This window comes from Pezoporus wallicus, unplaced genomic scaffold (genome assembly GCF_028554395.1).
Source record: "Pezoporus wallicus isolate ANWC-B61680 ecotype Strahan unplaced genomic scaffold, APGP_CSIRO_Pwel_v1 contig_4191, whole genome shotgun sequence".
NCBI lineage: Eukaryota > Metazoa > Chordata > Aves > Psittaciformes > Psittacidae > Pezoporus > Pezoporus wallicus.
Window position 1 is genome coordinate 984,993 of NW_026641383.1, and position 15,087 is coordinate 1,000,079.

The 15,087-nt window shown below is 37.7% G+C and overlaps 1 protein-coding gene across 4 annotated transcripts in view; it reads left to right on the forward strand.

The window, feature by feature from the left end:
- AFTPH (aftiphilin) overlaps window positions 1-14,753 on the forward strand; it is a 48,681-nt gene extending 33,928 nt beyond the window's left edge. The window contains exons 7-10 of one of the 4 annotated variants that reach the window (XM_057423480.1): window positions 1,986-2,046; window positions 3,665-3,748; window positions 7,645-7,768; window positions 13,516-14,753. In XM_057423480.1, the coding sequence (XP_057279463.1) occupies window positions 1,986-2,046; window positions 3,665-3,748; window positions 7,645-7,768; window positions 13,516-13,660 (414 nt within the window). In that variant the 3' untranslated portion in view covers window positions 13,661-14,753. Of the gene's footprint in view, window positions 1-1,985; window positions 2,047-3,576; window positions 3,749-7,644; window positions 7,769-13,515 lie in introns of those variants that run through there. The other 3 variants (XM_057423481.1, XR_008974097.1, XM_057423482.1) reach the window with 3 other exon arrangements.
- The last annotated feature ends 334 nt before the right edge of the window (window positions 14,754-15,087 follow it).

Below are 15,087 nucleotides of genomic sequence, written 5' to 3' on the forward strand. Positions count from 1 at the left end.
GCTTTTGCCTCTGCTCTCTGCTTTCACTTTGTTTGCTGTTTGATAGAATAGAGCTTGTCAGCAACTTGTATAGATGGGGTCGGCTTTACTTGCCACCCTCTTTTGGAAGTGATTGAAGTCAGCAGAAGGGCCTCATCCCATAGAGCAGTTCAATATACTTAATATACTCTTATTGATTTCGAGTCAGTTTGGGGTTCTTTCCCCATATTAGGAAGAATTCATCACATCCTTTGTGCTCTGGCAAATCTGAGAATCAAGTCATCATTCAAGGAAAAAGCTTAGCAAGCCATTGGTACCACTATTTCCATGCAGTTCTGTCACACTCATGGGTCCTGACTCAGTCTTTTGACACAAAATGTAGTGGGTGTTTTCCTCAGTGAGAGTGTTGGTAGGAAGCTATTTTGTTTCAATTTGAGTTCATTTTGCTCTTTTTTTTTTTTTTCTCTTTACAAGCCCCTTTTAATGTTCATGTATTTTAGATGTGACAAACCTTAACCAAGCTACAGATGATAGTGATCATTACTTCAAGTGTAGCTTCCACACTCCTAACATTATGTGTCCATGGAAATCATTTCAGTGCCAGTAATTTCATGAGCAAAGCAAAGTAAAAAGTATAGCATCAGCTTCTTAAGCTCCGTGGAGTGAATACTGTTCCAGTTGTGCTCAGTACTGGAAATACTTCCAAGTCATTAGGTAGGAAAGATTTTTCTAGGCAAGGCATTTACTATAAGTAAATACAGAAATCTCCAGGTCCCTTCATTTTTGTTTCCATAAACATCTGTCACCTAGCAAAAGCCTCTTACAGTTAGCTTAATTGTGCAGAGCTAGCTCAGGCTGCTACAGTCTTAATTTGTGATTCTACTTGGTTTTTCAGTGTTGGATAGTTGACAGATGTGTGTGTGTATATATATATATAATAAAACTAAAGAGAAGGTATGTCTCAGCCACTGGAAACTTGGCAACTAGTGATGCATTTTGAATAATGCTGCAGAGAACTTCCACTGCTTTTCTTTTGTAAGTGTGGTTGTTCTGTTAGAAGTTGAGGGCACATCCTTTCCCAGTACTTCTTGATACTTGACCCCGCTGGGGAGATAGCAGAAATGCAGTGCACAGAAGTAGAAAGATGAACTTACTTCAGCCATTTCTGATACAGTCCCATCTGTTTGCATCCTGAGAATACGAGAGGACAGCACTTGCAAGTCACACTGCACCTGAACACACTTCCTCTGTCAGCATGGTCCCTGCTGCTTGCTTGATTTACCTGTGTGTGTGTAAAAGACATAACAAGAGGAAATGAAAAGGCAAGGATGGCCTCCTTGGAATTAACATTTCCATGCTCCTCTTGTTCAAACATTGTTACCAAGGGTTTGTTTTTATATCAGAATGAGTTAATAGTTAAAGGATAACAAGTTACAGGATTTTTTTTAAGGGTTGGGATGGGGAGGGTATTGATAGTTTGTCCCTCACACATAGGAATATGACTCTTCAAAACAAAACAAACCAAAACAATCACGGGCTCTTTGATGGTACATAACTTGATTTTATATGTAATCAGACAAAGAATGGATGTACAGACAGCTTTCACTAATAACCTTATTGTACATTTGCCCCATAATTGTGTATACATAACTTCTTATGCAAAATACATTGTCTTCCATGAAAGTATTAATAGTTTAACTTTCAACTATGCCTTAATATTTTTTTTAAACAAATTCATATGCTTTTGTTAATTTTCAAATCCTGTTAGAGTATAAAGGTTACCTAATCTGTACCGTTGAGAATTTAATGAGATTTCCTATGAAAGAACAAATCTACTTTGAATCTTTAGTGCATATTATGAAAATACTTGCCTCCTGAAAGTTGGGGCTTGCTCATTTAGTTGTCTTTTTAGTATTTAGATGCTAAAGAATCTGTTGTTTGAACTGCTTTGCATTGTTGTAACCTGAACTGACTATAAAATCTGATTTCTGACTTTTCAACTCTAGGAATCTCTACCACCTGTCCAGTTTGACTGGAGTAGCAGTGGCCTTACTAACCCTTTAGATGGTACGTCTCTCCGTAGAGCCTCTAGCACCAGAGCTAGAGATAAGAAAGCTACAAAGTTCAGACAAACATCTATCTGCTGATTATTTTTTTTTTAAATACAAACACACACACATATATAAATATATATAATATTTATTTCTTACTCCTACCTTTGGAAATTCAGGCTTTCTTTCTGATTAACTGTGCCCCTGTGTGAAGTATTACGTAGTCTGGAAAATACCAGGTTAAGTATTATTTTAGATGCTAGTGTCACAGTGGCAATATTAACACTACATTATGCATAACTGCAGATTATAATGAAACTCTGAACAAAAGAGCATTTTGGATTGAGTTTTACTTCTTAAGAGTATTTTTCACCATTGAACTACTATCTCTAGACATCCTTTGAATGATGAACTTGTGTATAGTGGCTACTTCAAAGCACAATATTTTAAACTGTTTGCAAAATATATCCTTCTTGAGCTGAAAGTTTTCAGATTTACAGATAATTTTATATTTCAAAAATGTGACTTCATCTGTTATCACTTTTGCTTACATGCAAGATCTAATTATAGGTAATATATTAAAGAGGTAGCTACGAACTTATTTGTATATGTAAATGTATATAGTTATCACATAAAAGACCCTTCACATATGTCTATTTTAATAGCAGAGTGAGTTGTGCCACCACCTCCAGTCTCAGAAATGCAAGTGCATGCAAAGGAAACAAAACAAGTTTTGGAAACTTGTTTGATGGACAGACTAGAAACTTGTAAAGAAACACAGTTTTATGAGGAGCCTGCTAACAGCAGTTAACTCATGACACAAGTTGTTCAAAAGCAGGCTAAAATAAACTGCATCTCTTACTCCACTGGTGTTGCCTCATGGTATTGTTTCAGAACATGTGGGATGTAAGAGTTTGGATAGCAATATCATGGTGCTGAAGGAAAGCCTGGATGGACCCTTTTGCTGTTGTCTGGTGTCTTACTACTTCAGTCAATCATCATGCTTTCTTTTTTAATGAACAACTTCTCTAAAATGTATCTTGGTTTGATTTCTGGTTTAGTACTAAAGGGGAACAGTATAACTTACCAGTGAGGAACTGGATACAAGAGTGGCATTTGTTACCCTGCTTTAAGATAACGATAATTAATAGCTTAAAGCTGCTAAATAAAACTTTAAAGGGTTCTTTTGGTTCTTCACTTTTTGGGGATCTGCTAAGTCTTCCTGACTTTCCTGTTTTTCAATTGCAGTGAAGGGAGCAAAAGCCCACTATATTCTAACTATAAGTTGACCTGTATATTGTTTCCCTTTAACTGATCACATCTTTCTTTCTGGGTCGTGCTGGTTCTCTTTCATTTTTAGATTGAAATAAATATTTCTATTTTCAAGTTACTAGTGTTGATTTCCTTGCTGCATTGTACATAAGGAAATGTGCACTGAATTAAGTTGTTAACATTTTTAGAAGGTACAAACTAATATTGTAAGCATTGTTTTCATGTCAATTTTTAAATTGCGTACTGAGTACTAATTATAACTTGCATGTTCAAGTGTGTGTCTTACCCCTTTTTACACATAAACCCCTCCCTTGGCTTACCTTCTGTATGGCTGCCTACCAACACGGTCACTGAATTTCAAGCTAGTGGAGGTTCCACTCTTCTGAACCTTGATTTCTTTGGGCCCGTGGATGACAGTAGCTCTAGCAGCACCACCACAATCCCAGGTCAGCAGAGTGTTAAAACCACAACTGTAATATTATAATGACTTACTAAAAGCATGAGCACATCACTTGACTTTCCTATAAACAAGGAGAAATTTTGCATTGTGTTTCTCTACAGTGTCTTTCTACTGCATTTTTCCTTTAATCTATGTTCTGTCTCATGGTGTTTTGTATCGAGTGTGAAGTATTTAAAAGGTACTGTCAGCTCTGTATTTGTCACATGCTGAAGGAATGAATGGCTTTTATGCTCATGCAAATAAGATGTTAAAACACTTGTTTCAAATTTTGAGAGTTAACTTTTCTAAGCACTTGAAAAATGTTGCAGATGTGATGATTCTCAAAAAATGAGGCTTTTTCTCTCCTCTGAATGAGTGCCTCAAAGTTATAGGATTATGATGTTATTTAGAAGTTATGAGTGAATTTAAAGTTACACAGCTTAACATACCAAAACCCTGATGGGATTTGCTGCTACCAGGAGATTGTAAGTTTTTGTGTGTGTGAACTACTAATATTAATGATAAAGTGAAAAAAGTGTTTTAACATAATTCATAATAGAAAACAAAGATAGTTGCATGTTTGTGGGACATTAGAAGTTCATGAACAATAATTATAAAGCCAAAGCACTTTATCTCCAACCTTTTCCCTTAAAAAGGAGGTGAAAACTCCACTCTCAATTAGATAATACATGAAAGTAATTGAATTAATTATGATATGGTTTTGACATGCTCTATTTTGCGTGAGCTTGTGAAAACCTACACTTTGAATAAATTTCTGCAGGAATTTAAAGGAACATTTGAGGGATTTATTTTAGTGCATAGGTTATGTAGATAAGGCAAATATTCTTCCAGTATAATGCCTGAAACCATGATAATTTTCTTCATAGGAAGGTTTTGAGGTTTTTTAATTTACTGGGGTTTATTTTTTAAATCAATTTTTAAGAGGTCTGGGGTTTTCCCCCCATTTCAAATAAGTGCTTAGAATGATTACTGCATTTTTTGTTTTTAAAAACCTGCTCTTTTCTGTTGTTTTGAAATCTGGTCATTGAAGGCATTTTTGTGGCATCACATTCCAAATGTCTTTATTCCACCCTTGAGAAATGTCATTGTCCAGATGAAAGGTGGCAGGTTTGTCATGGAAATGATAGGTAGCAACTTCAAGAAACTCAAGTCTTACAGATTCTTTTGTGTGTGCAAGTCTATCAACAGAAGTCGTCAGTGCCCTGTACATGTACTACTTGTGCAGCTGGGTGTGTTCTTGTGTCCTGATGATGTGCACACTTGAAGTGATTACTCGAGGGATACTGTTAGCCTTTTATTTCCCCTTTTTTTGTTGTTGTTGTTTGTTTCATTGAGTTACAGGTACAACCATCTTCCCTGGTATGCCCTAGAGTACCCTTTTTGGTTACTTTTATTTGGTTTGGCTTTTCTTTCCTTTTGACTTGTTTCTGGGAAAGTCATTTGTTTCTTGGCTTGCAGCTCGTGTGTTTGTGTGTGTGTTTAAGAGCTTTGTGTGGGGTTTGGTTGGCTAACTTTCCTTCAATATCTCATTAAGGTTTTGCAGTGCTTTCCTTAAATATTCTCAAATCATTTAAATAAAATGGAGAATATGCAACTCTTGAAAATAAGTAAAATAATTGAAAGGCAAATTGTCAGATCGTTTGGCTTAAAGTAGAAACTTATTAGTAATAGAAGTCTGTTCTTTCTCTGGAGACTTTTAGTTTTACTTACTATAGAGCTACACTGCATTCTTCTCAGTCTGATTTCAAGCCAAAATAACTTTTATTTAAAAAAGAATTGTATTCTGCATTCTGAAAAGGGAGTTACCAATTTCTAGTTTGTTCCCACAGGTTTAGTGTATTGTCTTATTTCTCATGGTAATAGTTCAACACAAATGTGGCTGAGTAAGGTGCCTGAAGATCAGTAAATTGAGCAGCAACATCGCATGACAATGAAAATGAATTCAGGACCATAAATGTGAATATCTAAATGATGTAACTTTGAAGGTTGCATTTAACTTCTGTTGCAGAGTTGCATGTCAAAGGACTCCTCGTTTCAATTAGTTTTTACAATTTGTACCTTAATGGGATTTCTCAGGCTTCTGCGAGTGAAAGTGTATTTCTTCAAGTCTTCCTCTCCCTGATTGAAAGTGGATATTTTATGGAATAGTTGGGCTTTTTCCTATTTCCAAGTTCTGTAAACATCTGACAATACATAAAATCTCTGTATACTGGGCTCAGGACAGTGCGTATTTTGTATGAAGCTGGACAAAACTTAACTTTGGAAACCCAGGCTTAAAAACCTGTACACGGAAAACACAGCTGTTAATTTCTAATCAATTCATACTAAGCGAATCATATCATCTCCCCGTCCCCACCTTCTGCAGCTTAACCAGGTGGTTTTCCTCATTTTACTCCTAGGTCAGCTTAGTTTCCTAACAGTGTGAGAGTACTTGTGCACAAAGGATGAATGATGTAGACACTGCGTGGGGAGAGTTCATGCAAAGCAAGCATCTGTTTGTGCACGTAGTACTGCAATTACTGGGTGGAAAAGGCAGAACTATAGGTGCAGGCATTTTCAGTTTTTTTTTACTTAGTAATCTTTTGGTATTTCAGGAGTCTCTAAGAGTGTCTTGCTCCACTCAGACTGGATAAAAATCATCAGCTTATAAATCAGTTTCTGTATTAGGTAGCTACATAGGACCATCGTATCTAAGCATTTGCAGCATTTGTTCTGCACTGGTATGAAATGCTTGTGTCTTGGCCAAACCAGCTGGCACAAGCGTGACACTTGTTTAGAACACAGGTGTCTATCATGATGCTTCTGTACAAAAACTCTACGCTGTTTTTGAAGAACGCTTATTATTGTGGATGGCATATATGCATACTTCTTTTAAACCCGTGAAGCATGAACTAACTTAAACTGTAACTAGAGTAGTACCAGCAATGTAAAAAGCTTCTGAGCAACAAAATATGTTGTAACAGGCTTTCCTCTTGGTTTATTTTGATAGTTCTTATTCATAGAGGCTTTCTTGAAGAAAATACTTAATAACTGGAAATATTAGAGCTACTTCTTACCATGACGTGAAGCTTGCTATTAAACAGGTAGAATTTCACTCATGTATTCTTCTGGATGCAGTTTTCTATTGTTTGCACTGCTTTCAGAATGGCCTCTACTGATAAAATTTGAAATCCATTCGCAACATATGTGTTGTCAAAATTCAGCATCTGAGTTAGGATGTCTCAAACTAGGAAGTCAGGGCTGAAACATCCAGATACTTAGCGTGTTAGAAACACTTGAACGATTAAAAGGGATCACAGACCAGAATTTGTGGTAGCATTACACATTCTAGTATGTAACTTTTTTAATGCCATTCCACTTCTCCGTACCATAAGAGCTGCTTTTCCTCACTTGAAACATTTTTAACACAAAACGTTTTTAACTCTTGGAAGAAGCAGGATACTAAAATGCACTCTAATGCATGCCAGTACTGTGTGTAATCCCTCATTAAACAGTTGGTTCCTGGTAACATGCAGTGTTCTAATACAGTTGAGTTGAAGTAATTGAAACAATCTGTTTTACCACAGCTGACATTTTTACAGGTGTTTCACTGTAAAAGGTAAATCAAGTTTGTTTTGTTTACTCTTAGACTGAGACCTTGTATGCCAGACTTGATCCACTGTGTGTGTGTTTTCTAGTACAACTATAAAAGCTACTGAAAAGGGTGGGGACGGAGGATGATGTTTCAGAAACGCAGACATGTCTTGTCATGTTCTTTTCATGCATCTTGACATTATAAATGATTCAGATGTTTACAGAAAACAGTCTCTAGCAAGTTGGTCTGTGGCTTTTTATTGCTATACTTGCCTCCAACCATCACTGATTATCATTTTATACTATAAGGTGTGGATCCTGAATTGTATGAATTGACAACCTCAAAACTGGAAACTTCCAATGCAAGCAACAGAGTGACTGATGCGTTTGCGAGACTCATGTCTACAGTGGAGAAGGCAAGCACGTCCACAAGGTAAATACTTTGTTGTGCTTTTTACTTCTTTTTCCAAAGGTGGCATGAAGTGTGAGGAGTAAATGTGTGTCAGGTCAGCAGTTCTTGAATGATCAGAAGGCTAAAATGTAATATACAAAATACAAAATTCATAGTACTGTAATTCATATTTCAAATTGTCATAGAACTCTAAAATAAGATGGGAAACAGTTCGTGACGTAAGTTGAAAAGCTATAGATGAGGACTGAACTGGAGGAAATGACTTCCTGAGAAGAGGGTTGATTTCAAAAATGGAAGGGTAAACTGGGCCACGCAGATTGGTGTCTTTGAGAGAAGACTCTCCTCAGTCTTCTGTGTGATATATAGATCCGGAATGTTCCACAAGTAAAATGATAAAACTGATTAATAATAATGACAGTATTTGTCCCATGTATTTCTAGCACCTGTCAAAACTTACGTGAGCAAACATCAGATTAATTTTGCTGTTGCAAGTCAAGGAGCAAGTGTGCAGTTGGTATAAGTTGTCCTTTCTGCTTCATGGATCTCGTGTGAAATTCTTCTGTACTTCTTTCTATAGGTAGAACTTACATAAAAGCTTTAGGTGTCAGATGTCTTACTTGAAGTCTGGTCTGTTAAATGGGTACAGAACAGCCTTTCCATTTATAAGCTTGTATTCTTCAGGTTTATTTTTTAATCTGTATTTTAGCAGTAGGACTGTCTTAAAGTGTAATTAATACCCGTGCCTATTAAAAGAATCACTGAGTGATTCTCACCAAGTAAAACATTTCTGTTGTTGAGGAAGTGCATGCCTCAGCATGCAACTAATATTAGTTGATTTGCAACTGATAGATAGTTTAACATATCCTCACTTGTAGGTGAGCTGTAGTTTTTATTCAGCACTCAAAACTAGATGCACTTCCATACAGCATAGCACTTAGAGAGGAGGCATGGTTAAAGAGTTTTGGCAAATGTAGTGATTTGTAATGGTGGGAGATAGCTGGCTTTCTTAAAATGACCAGAACTGTCGTTTGCAAGAGCTCTTTTAAAACATGTTCTTTCATTAAGAAAACTTTCTTGCTAGCTTTCCTGCAGTGAAAATGGTCAAAGTGAACCCGGGATAAAAACAAGCCATGAAATTTCAAGGGAGAACCAGCAGAGGGAACTCCATACTTCAGTGCTGATTTTTGTGTCTCAGCTTTTGGAGTGCCTATTTTCCTATCCATGGAGTGCATATACTCTTTCTGAAAATGCACTAGTGGCAAAGTTTGACTTCCACTACTTAGAAAAACACAGTTACAGTTAAACTACTTTGTTATATATTCTAAGTCTAGTTTAAAATTCACAGCAGAACATAGAAACTCTTTATTAATTTTTATTTCCACTCAGATTTATACCTACTTTCTTTCTTTAAGAAGTCTTAGCTTGCTTTTTCTTTAGACATTAACAAGGAAGTCTGCTTTGCTGAAATGAATGTTCATCTTCATTTTCTGTACTGTTTATTGATATAAGGGATTTAGAGTTTTTTCCAATGCTTTCCACAGGGCACTGGAAAGCTTTTAGTTGTGCTTTATTCACATGTCAAAGCTCTTCCCCTCTTCTGGAGAGCATTACTTACTGATAGGAAGAGGTTCTAGATCTGGGCTGCAGCAATACCAGGCTGTAGAGGGAGGGTGGGGACCTCAGACTTGGCAGTTAAGTTCAGTTACACACAAGGATTAGCAGTTTTAAAGCATCTGTTTTCAGTGTTTAATAAATTTTGTGTGTTTCTGCCAACTCTGAATTTTAAACATTTTTTCTTTCTTTAATTCCATGCTCTCCAAAAGAAAAGCAGTCTGTTTTTCAAGCTAGAAACCTTCAGAGAAATAAGGTCTTATCTCAGCAGTATGCCAAATATGTTACAGAATGTCAGCTTTTTGCAATAAAATTGATTTTTTATTTTATTTTATTTTTTTTTCTTTCTTTCGTAATGAATTGAAGACTTTAAAATAGGGGTGGCTGGGTACAGCCAGCTCAACAAGGATGACATTCATGCACCAACCCGGAAATACGGACTATTATCCATTCATGATAACTGATCAGGGGAAGATGTAGCCAGTGGCTTAACATCACTTTGATGGCAACTTCAGTTGTGTTAAGGCTATCCCATGTCTGTAATTTGTCTGAACTCAGGATATTTAGGGTGAAGTTTAGAGTGAAAATACCATTGTTCAGCTGTAAAAAGTCATGTGAAAAAGTTGTCTTTGCTTAAAAGAGCCACATCTTTTGTATTCAAACCCATCTCTTAAAGCCAGAAAGTCAGTTTCACAGAAGGAAAGTGTTGAGAGTGCAGGGGAGGCTTCTCCCTCAGCTTGAGCCTGAAACCCTGATGGCAGCAGTAAGTGTTGAAGGTCAGGGATCCAGTACAGCATTCCACAGACATTCTGCAGCCTTGCCCGGTTCCATAGAATTGGCAGAGATCAGAAGTTTATCTGCTGTCTTTTTGAAGGAAACCAGAGCACTGATATCTCTCCAAGAAACAGACGAAACCCTCATTTAGGCTGGAAATATTCCTTGGGGGAGGTGTTGGATGGAGTAGGCTACCTCTTAATTACAGAGTGGCTTTTAAAGTGCATTTCTCTAATCATTGTTGCTGTTAGAGTCTGGCCTTGCTGTTGCTATCCACAAAACCCTTTGCAAACATGAGAGATGACTGAAATCCTGAAAGACTTGAATGCTGTAGGAAGGGGTTGGAATGCAAAACAGAACAGTGAGGTGTGAGTGACACATCAGCAAAGTATTCCCTATTTCTTGCTAAAGTCTCTTCCAGCAACTTTTGTGCCTGTCAGTCTGGCTAATTTCTTGCAGCTTAGTGTTAACATGCCTTTGAAAAGGAAACTTCATGCCAACAGGTAGAGGGACAATTGCTAGGGTAAGGGCATCCCTTCTGTCTCAGGAGGAAATGTAATATAGTGTAATAGATGGATGGGGGCAGAGTGCTCTGTAGAGAGTAGTTTTAAATCCTGAATGAAGCAGAGACCTTGTTTTGAGTGAGGGCTGGGTTCTTTCATGATTTAGTAATCAGAAGTTCTGGTTCCAAAGCAGACAGTATTATAGAGCCACAGCTGACAATCTGCTCACTTGGGCATCCATTGTGTAAGCTATGGTATCTAGGAGTTAAGAGTACACAAGCAGGAGAGGCTCTGCAATGTGTGCCCCCAGACCAGGGTTTAGCAAAAGAAGGTCTTGACAATGGGAACATCTTCAGTAACAGTGGTGACTGAAACTAATGCACTGACATGGTTATTTTGCTTGCCTCCATCAAAAGGTTCCACAGTTATTAGGCAGTTTGGTAAGTTTTGAGGGTAAAAACAGTCTGCAGTGATGATGCTACCTTTGTCTTTTAAATTTAGAGAGCTAATGAGTAATCCTTTAAGGTTGTCCTGGTGATATCTGCTACCAAGGGTGCTGACTGCTACCCAGAAAGGGTACTTACAGCGTCCAGTTTTATTGTTTTCCAGAGGAACCTGCCCTCTCCATCAAGGAGTGCAGACTTTAGGCTGTCTCATCCCTCTCTGCACTGAGATGATTTTAAAAAATACTTTGAGCCTCATTACCAAGTGATTGTATCTATAGCTGTAACTTGGTCACAGCTAAGCAGTGTTTACTGTATTAGTGTGTTAGCTTGTCCTTCTTTACAGATGCTTTCTACAGAACCCATTAAGTAGCTAAATTATTGCAAAGGGCCTCCAGCCAGGAGGGGAGTATTCAGTGATTGTCGAGATTCACATCTGACTGTGCTCACTGGTGCACATGTACCAGCTAGTACAGCAAGAGCAATAACATTATCCCGTGATAAAGGTCCGGCGTATGACCACCAGGTGAAATGCAGTGCTGCCTCTGGGATGCAGCAGTGCTGTTTCTTAGAATGCCACAGTTGAGCAGAGGAGGAAGAGGCATATAAATAGCAGGGAGTGTGTGAGCTCCATCTCCCTGCCTGGTTAACAATTACAGGAACTCCTTTTAATGCAGATCTTGGAGTCGGCCCTCTTCGTTTGGCTTCCTCTGTCAGATACTCTGTAGTTAGCTGTAAGTCCTTGATCACCAGGAGTTTGTACCTTTAAGAGGCTTGTGGTAAGTGATTACTAATAGTGGCACCAGATACTGATAACACAGTGGTGGGTGAGAACCACATTTCAACAGCTCAGAGATAGTCCTTCAAGTGCAAACAGAGCTGACTGTGAAGTTGTTAGAGAAAGAGGCACATATTGGCTCTGTGCTTCTTCCTTCAGTAAATCCAGCACACAGCTTTGTTTATCCTCCAGAATTTGGTAATCTGCCTAGTCAGTGGCTCATGAAATTCCACTGCAGCAAAGAAAATACTGCTATTCTAGTGAAGGAAAGTCGGATTTAGTATCTAGGCTGCCTCATCTAGAGATCTTTCATCAAGTGGAGATTTCAAGTAGCAAACAAAGTGATAGTTCAGTGTCAACACAATGATCAGTGATGTCAAGGATGAGTTTGACTCCAGCTTCTTTCTTTTCTTCTCCTTCTAGTTAAGAAATCCTGACACTGCTTCCCTTTGCTTTCCCCTCATCTCTGATCAGCCAAGGAAACAATCCCGATGGGTGCTGACAAAAGAAAATAGAAGTACATGCTGCTTTGTGGTCAGAGTGGTCATTGCCCTCTCCAGGGCTCCATTTAAAGTTTATAGCTAAGACAAAAGATACAGAAAGGACATTTCTGAAATGTTCTAGGGAAAGGCAGTGTATTTGGTTTCAAGCCTTTTGTCTCAGCTTTTTGCCCCAAAGACGAGGGAGCTTATTTAGCTAGAATTTCTAATGTTGTTACAGGGTACAGCAGGTGCCTTTTTGGAACTGGAATAGTGTTTGATGTAAAACTGAGTATCTCTAGTAATAGGCAGTGTTCTTCAAAGATAAACCATATGTCTGTGAAGTGTGGATGTTTGGGCAAGGGAAAGGGGGTTTTCTGGAGTGGTCTGAGCCAGGCTTCATTTTCCTTAGGAAATGTAAGGGGTTTGCATAATAGTGAGAACCAAACTACACAGAATTCAGACCTCTTTATTCATTTTTGCTCAGTAATTCTTATGAATAATGCAAAAGGCAAAATAAACAGCAGTGATTCCCAAACTGCTGTATGTATCGTGGCTACACGTACTACTGCACTTCAAAGCAAGTAGGTATAAGTTGGAAACCACCTTTTGCCATTATTGAGCCCTGGGGGGGAAAAAGGGTTCGTGGATCACAATATGTAGAGTAGCATGATGTATAATCTGAGAATAGTCATATTGGAAACACAGCATAAGTACCTTTTTATTTTAAGAGTATTAAGAAGTAAGTTAGGAACTTCTTAATGTCCTTTCAAGACTTTTCCACTCTTATTTTGAAAGATTATACTGGATTTAGGTGCTTTAGAACTAATGCTTCTATTGTCTTATACCTAGAATATGGGCATGGGTATCTCTTCAAGTGAGTCTCTTTAACACTGGAACCTGCAAAAAAAAAAGGGAAACATTAAAATTAGCATTTGAATAGGAATTTTTTTCCCCTCCTTATTGCAACAATATACAGGGACATTTTGCTGACTTTCTGTGTTAACATTTTGTTGGTAGGCAGGTAGGTATTATAGCATTAGACTTCTCACGTAGCTTACAGAAGTGCCTGTCAGTGGGAGACAAACTGACAGAACATTGCTTCAATCAGTGATTCTTTCAGTGATGCAAGGGATATCAGGTACTGTATTAATGCACTTTGTTCTTTTCTTCTCCGCAGGAAGCCTAAAAAGGAAGAGCATCTTAGTGAAGAGGCTGCCAAGGTGATTTCTAGCCTTCCTGACTTAACTTTCATGCATGCCAAGGTGTTGATGTTCCCAGCCACATTAACACCTTCAACAAGCTGCCAAGAAAAGGTAGACTAAAGTGATGTGAATTGGACATTTTCTATTGATTTTTTTTTTTCTTTTTCCTTCCCTCTGTGGGTCATAAAAAGCAATCTTGCTTTAATTAAAAAAAAAAAATCAAGTTCAGCTGATTTGTTGGTAAGCAGCACTAGAAAGGTATACATAGTAATGTATATTTATTTACATACCGGAGTCCTAAATTTATATTAGAGAAAAATGTAAATAATTGGGGGTAAATCTTTTTGAAGATCTATTCTTTTTGTTGTGCTGGGATGTACACATTTCTGTCTTTGTGAAATACACTGGTGGTGTCCTTCTTACAGAACAGGAAAAAGTTTTAAAAGATAAATAAATCCTAAAAACAAAACGCAAACTTCAATCTTCACGGTCTGTGAAGTTCCCCTTAAAGGTTTTCAGATTGCGTTGAGCATCTTTTTCTTTCCTGCGTATATTAAAATACCTATTGCTGGGGAAAAGAAAGCCCAAAGGTTACGTTGTCCCTTTGCAGGTTTTCGGTTTTATTATTGTTTCTTTAAAACCCAATAATTTCTTTTGTGTTTTAACAAGCTGAAGATGTGATTTGCCTTTTTCTTCTACTCCATCCCCTCCCCCTGTTTGATTGGCCGATCAGTCTTTATGTTCTTGAACTTCAATAGTATGGCTCTGTCACTATATAGCCTGTTGAAAGGTATGCTCTCAGTAACTACTCGTTCCAGTTCTGGCTCATTGTCTAAACACTTGATTTTTTGGGGTCATTAGAAGGTTGTCTGCTTTTAATCAGTTTGATTTAGAAAAGAAGGACCAAAACTGTATGAATGTCTTACAATGAAATTTACCTGTTAAAGGTTGGGTTTTTTTTATGTTCTGTTGTACCACTATTCCTGTTTGATTTTGCACAGTGTAAAATGACATAATCATAGATTGCTATGGTTTTAGGCTGTATATACAGTAAAAAACTATGGGTTGTAAATGTCTGGGAAAATTCCTATGGAAAAAAGAGAGCTATGTAGAAGAACCTCTAAAAAGGTCAATGTGCATGCCCAAGGTCTTTTGAGATTTAAGTGTGTAAATTTCCTTTTAGCTTACACAAAATAAAATAATTTAAAAGATACATATGTTTATAGTCTGCTATCTTTTTATATGGAATGGACACGTTACGTTTCTGTTAATGGTAAAATCAATGCCCTGCATTAACAGTAGAACCAAGGAACTGGTGGTGTGCAGTCCCACAAAACATGCCTGTCGGTCCTGCAGAAGAAGCAGCTTTTCTTTGATAGCCCTGTTAGTGCTTTGTGATGTAGTCTCTTATTTCTGTCTCCAGCTTGCCTTCTGGTTTACAGGGTGATGTGGCCCAAGGCATGTCAGTATTTTGGGTTAGGGACTTCTCCAAAGTACTTGGCAGTGCTCATCTGTAAGAACACAGATTATGGTGAGGTGAGAGGACA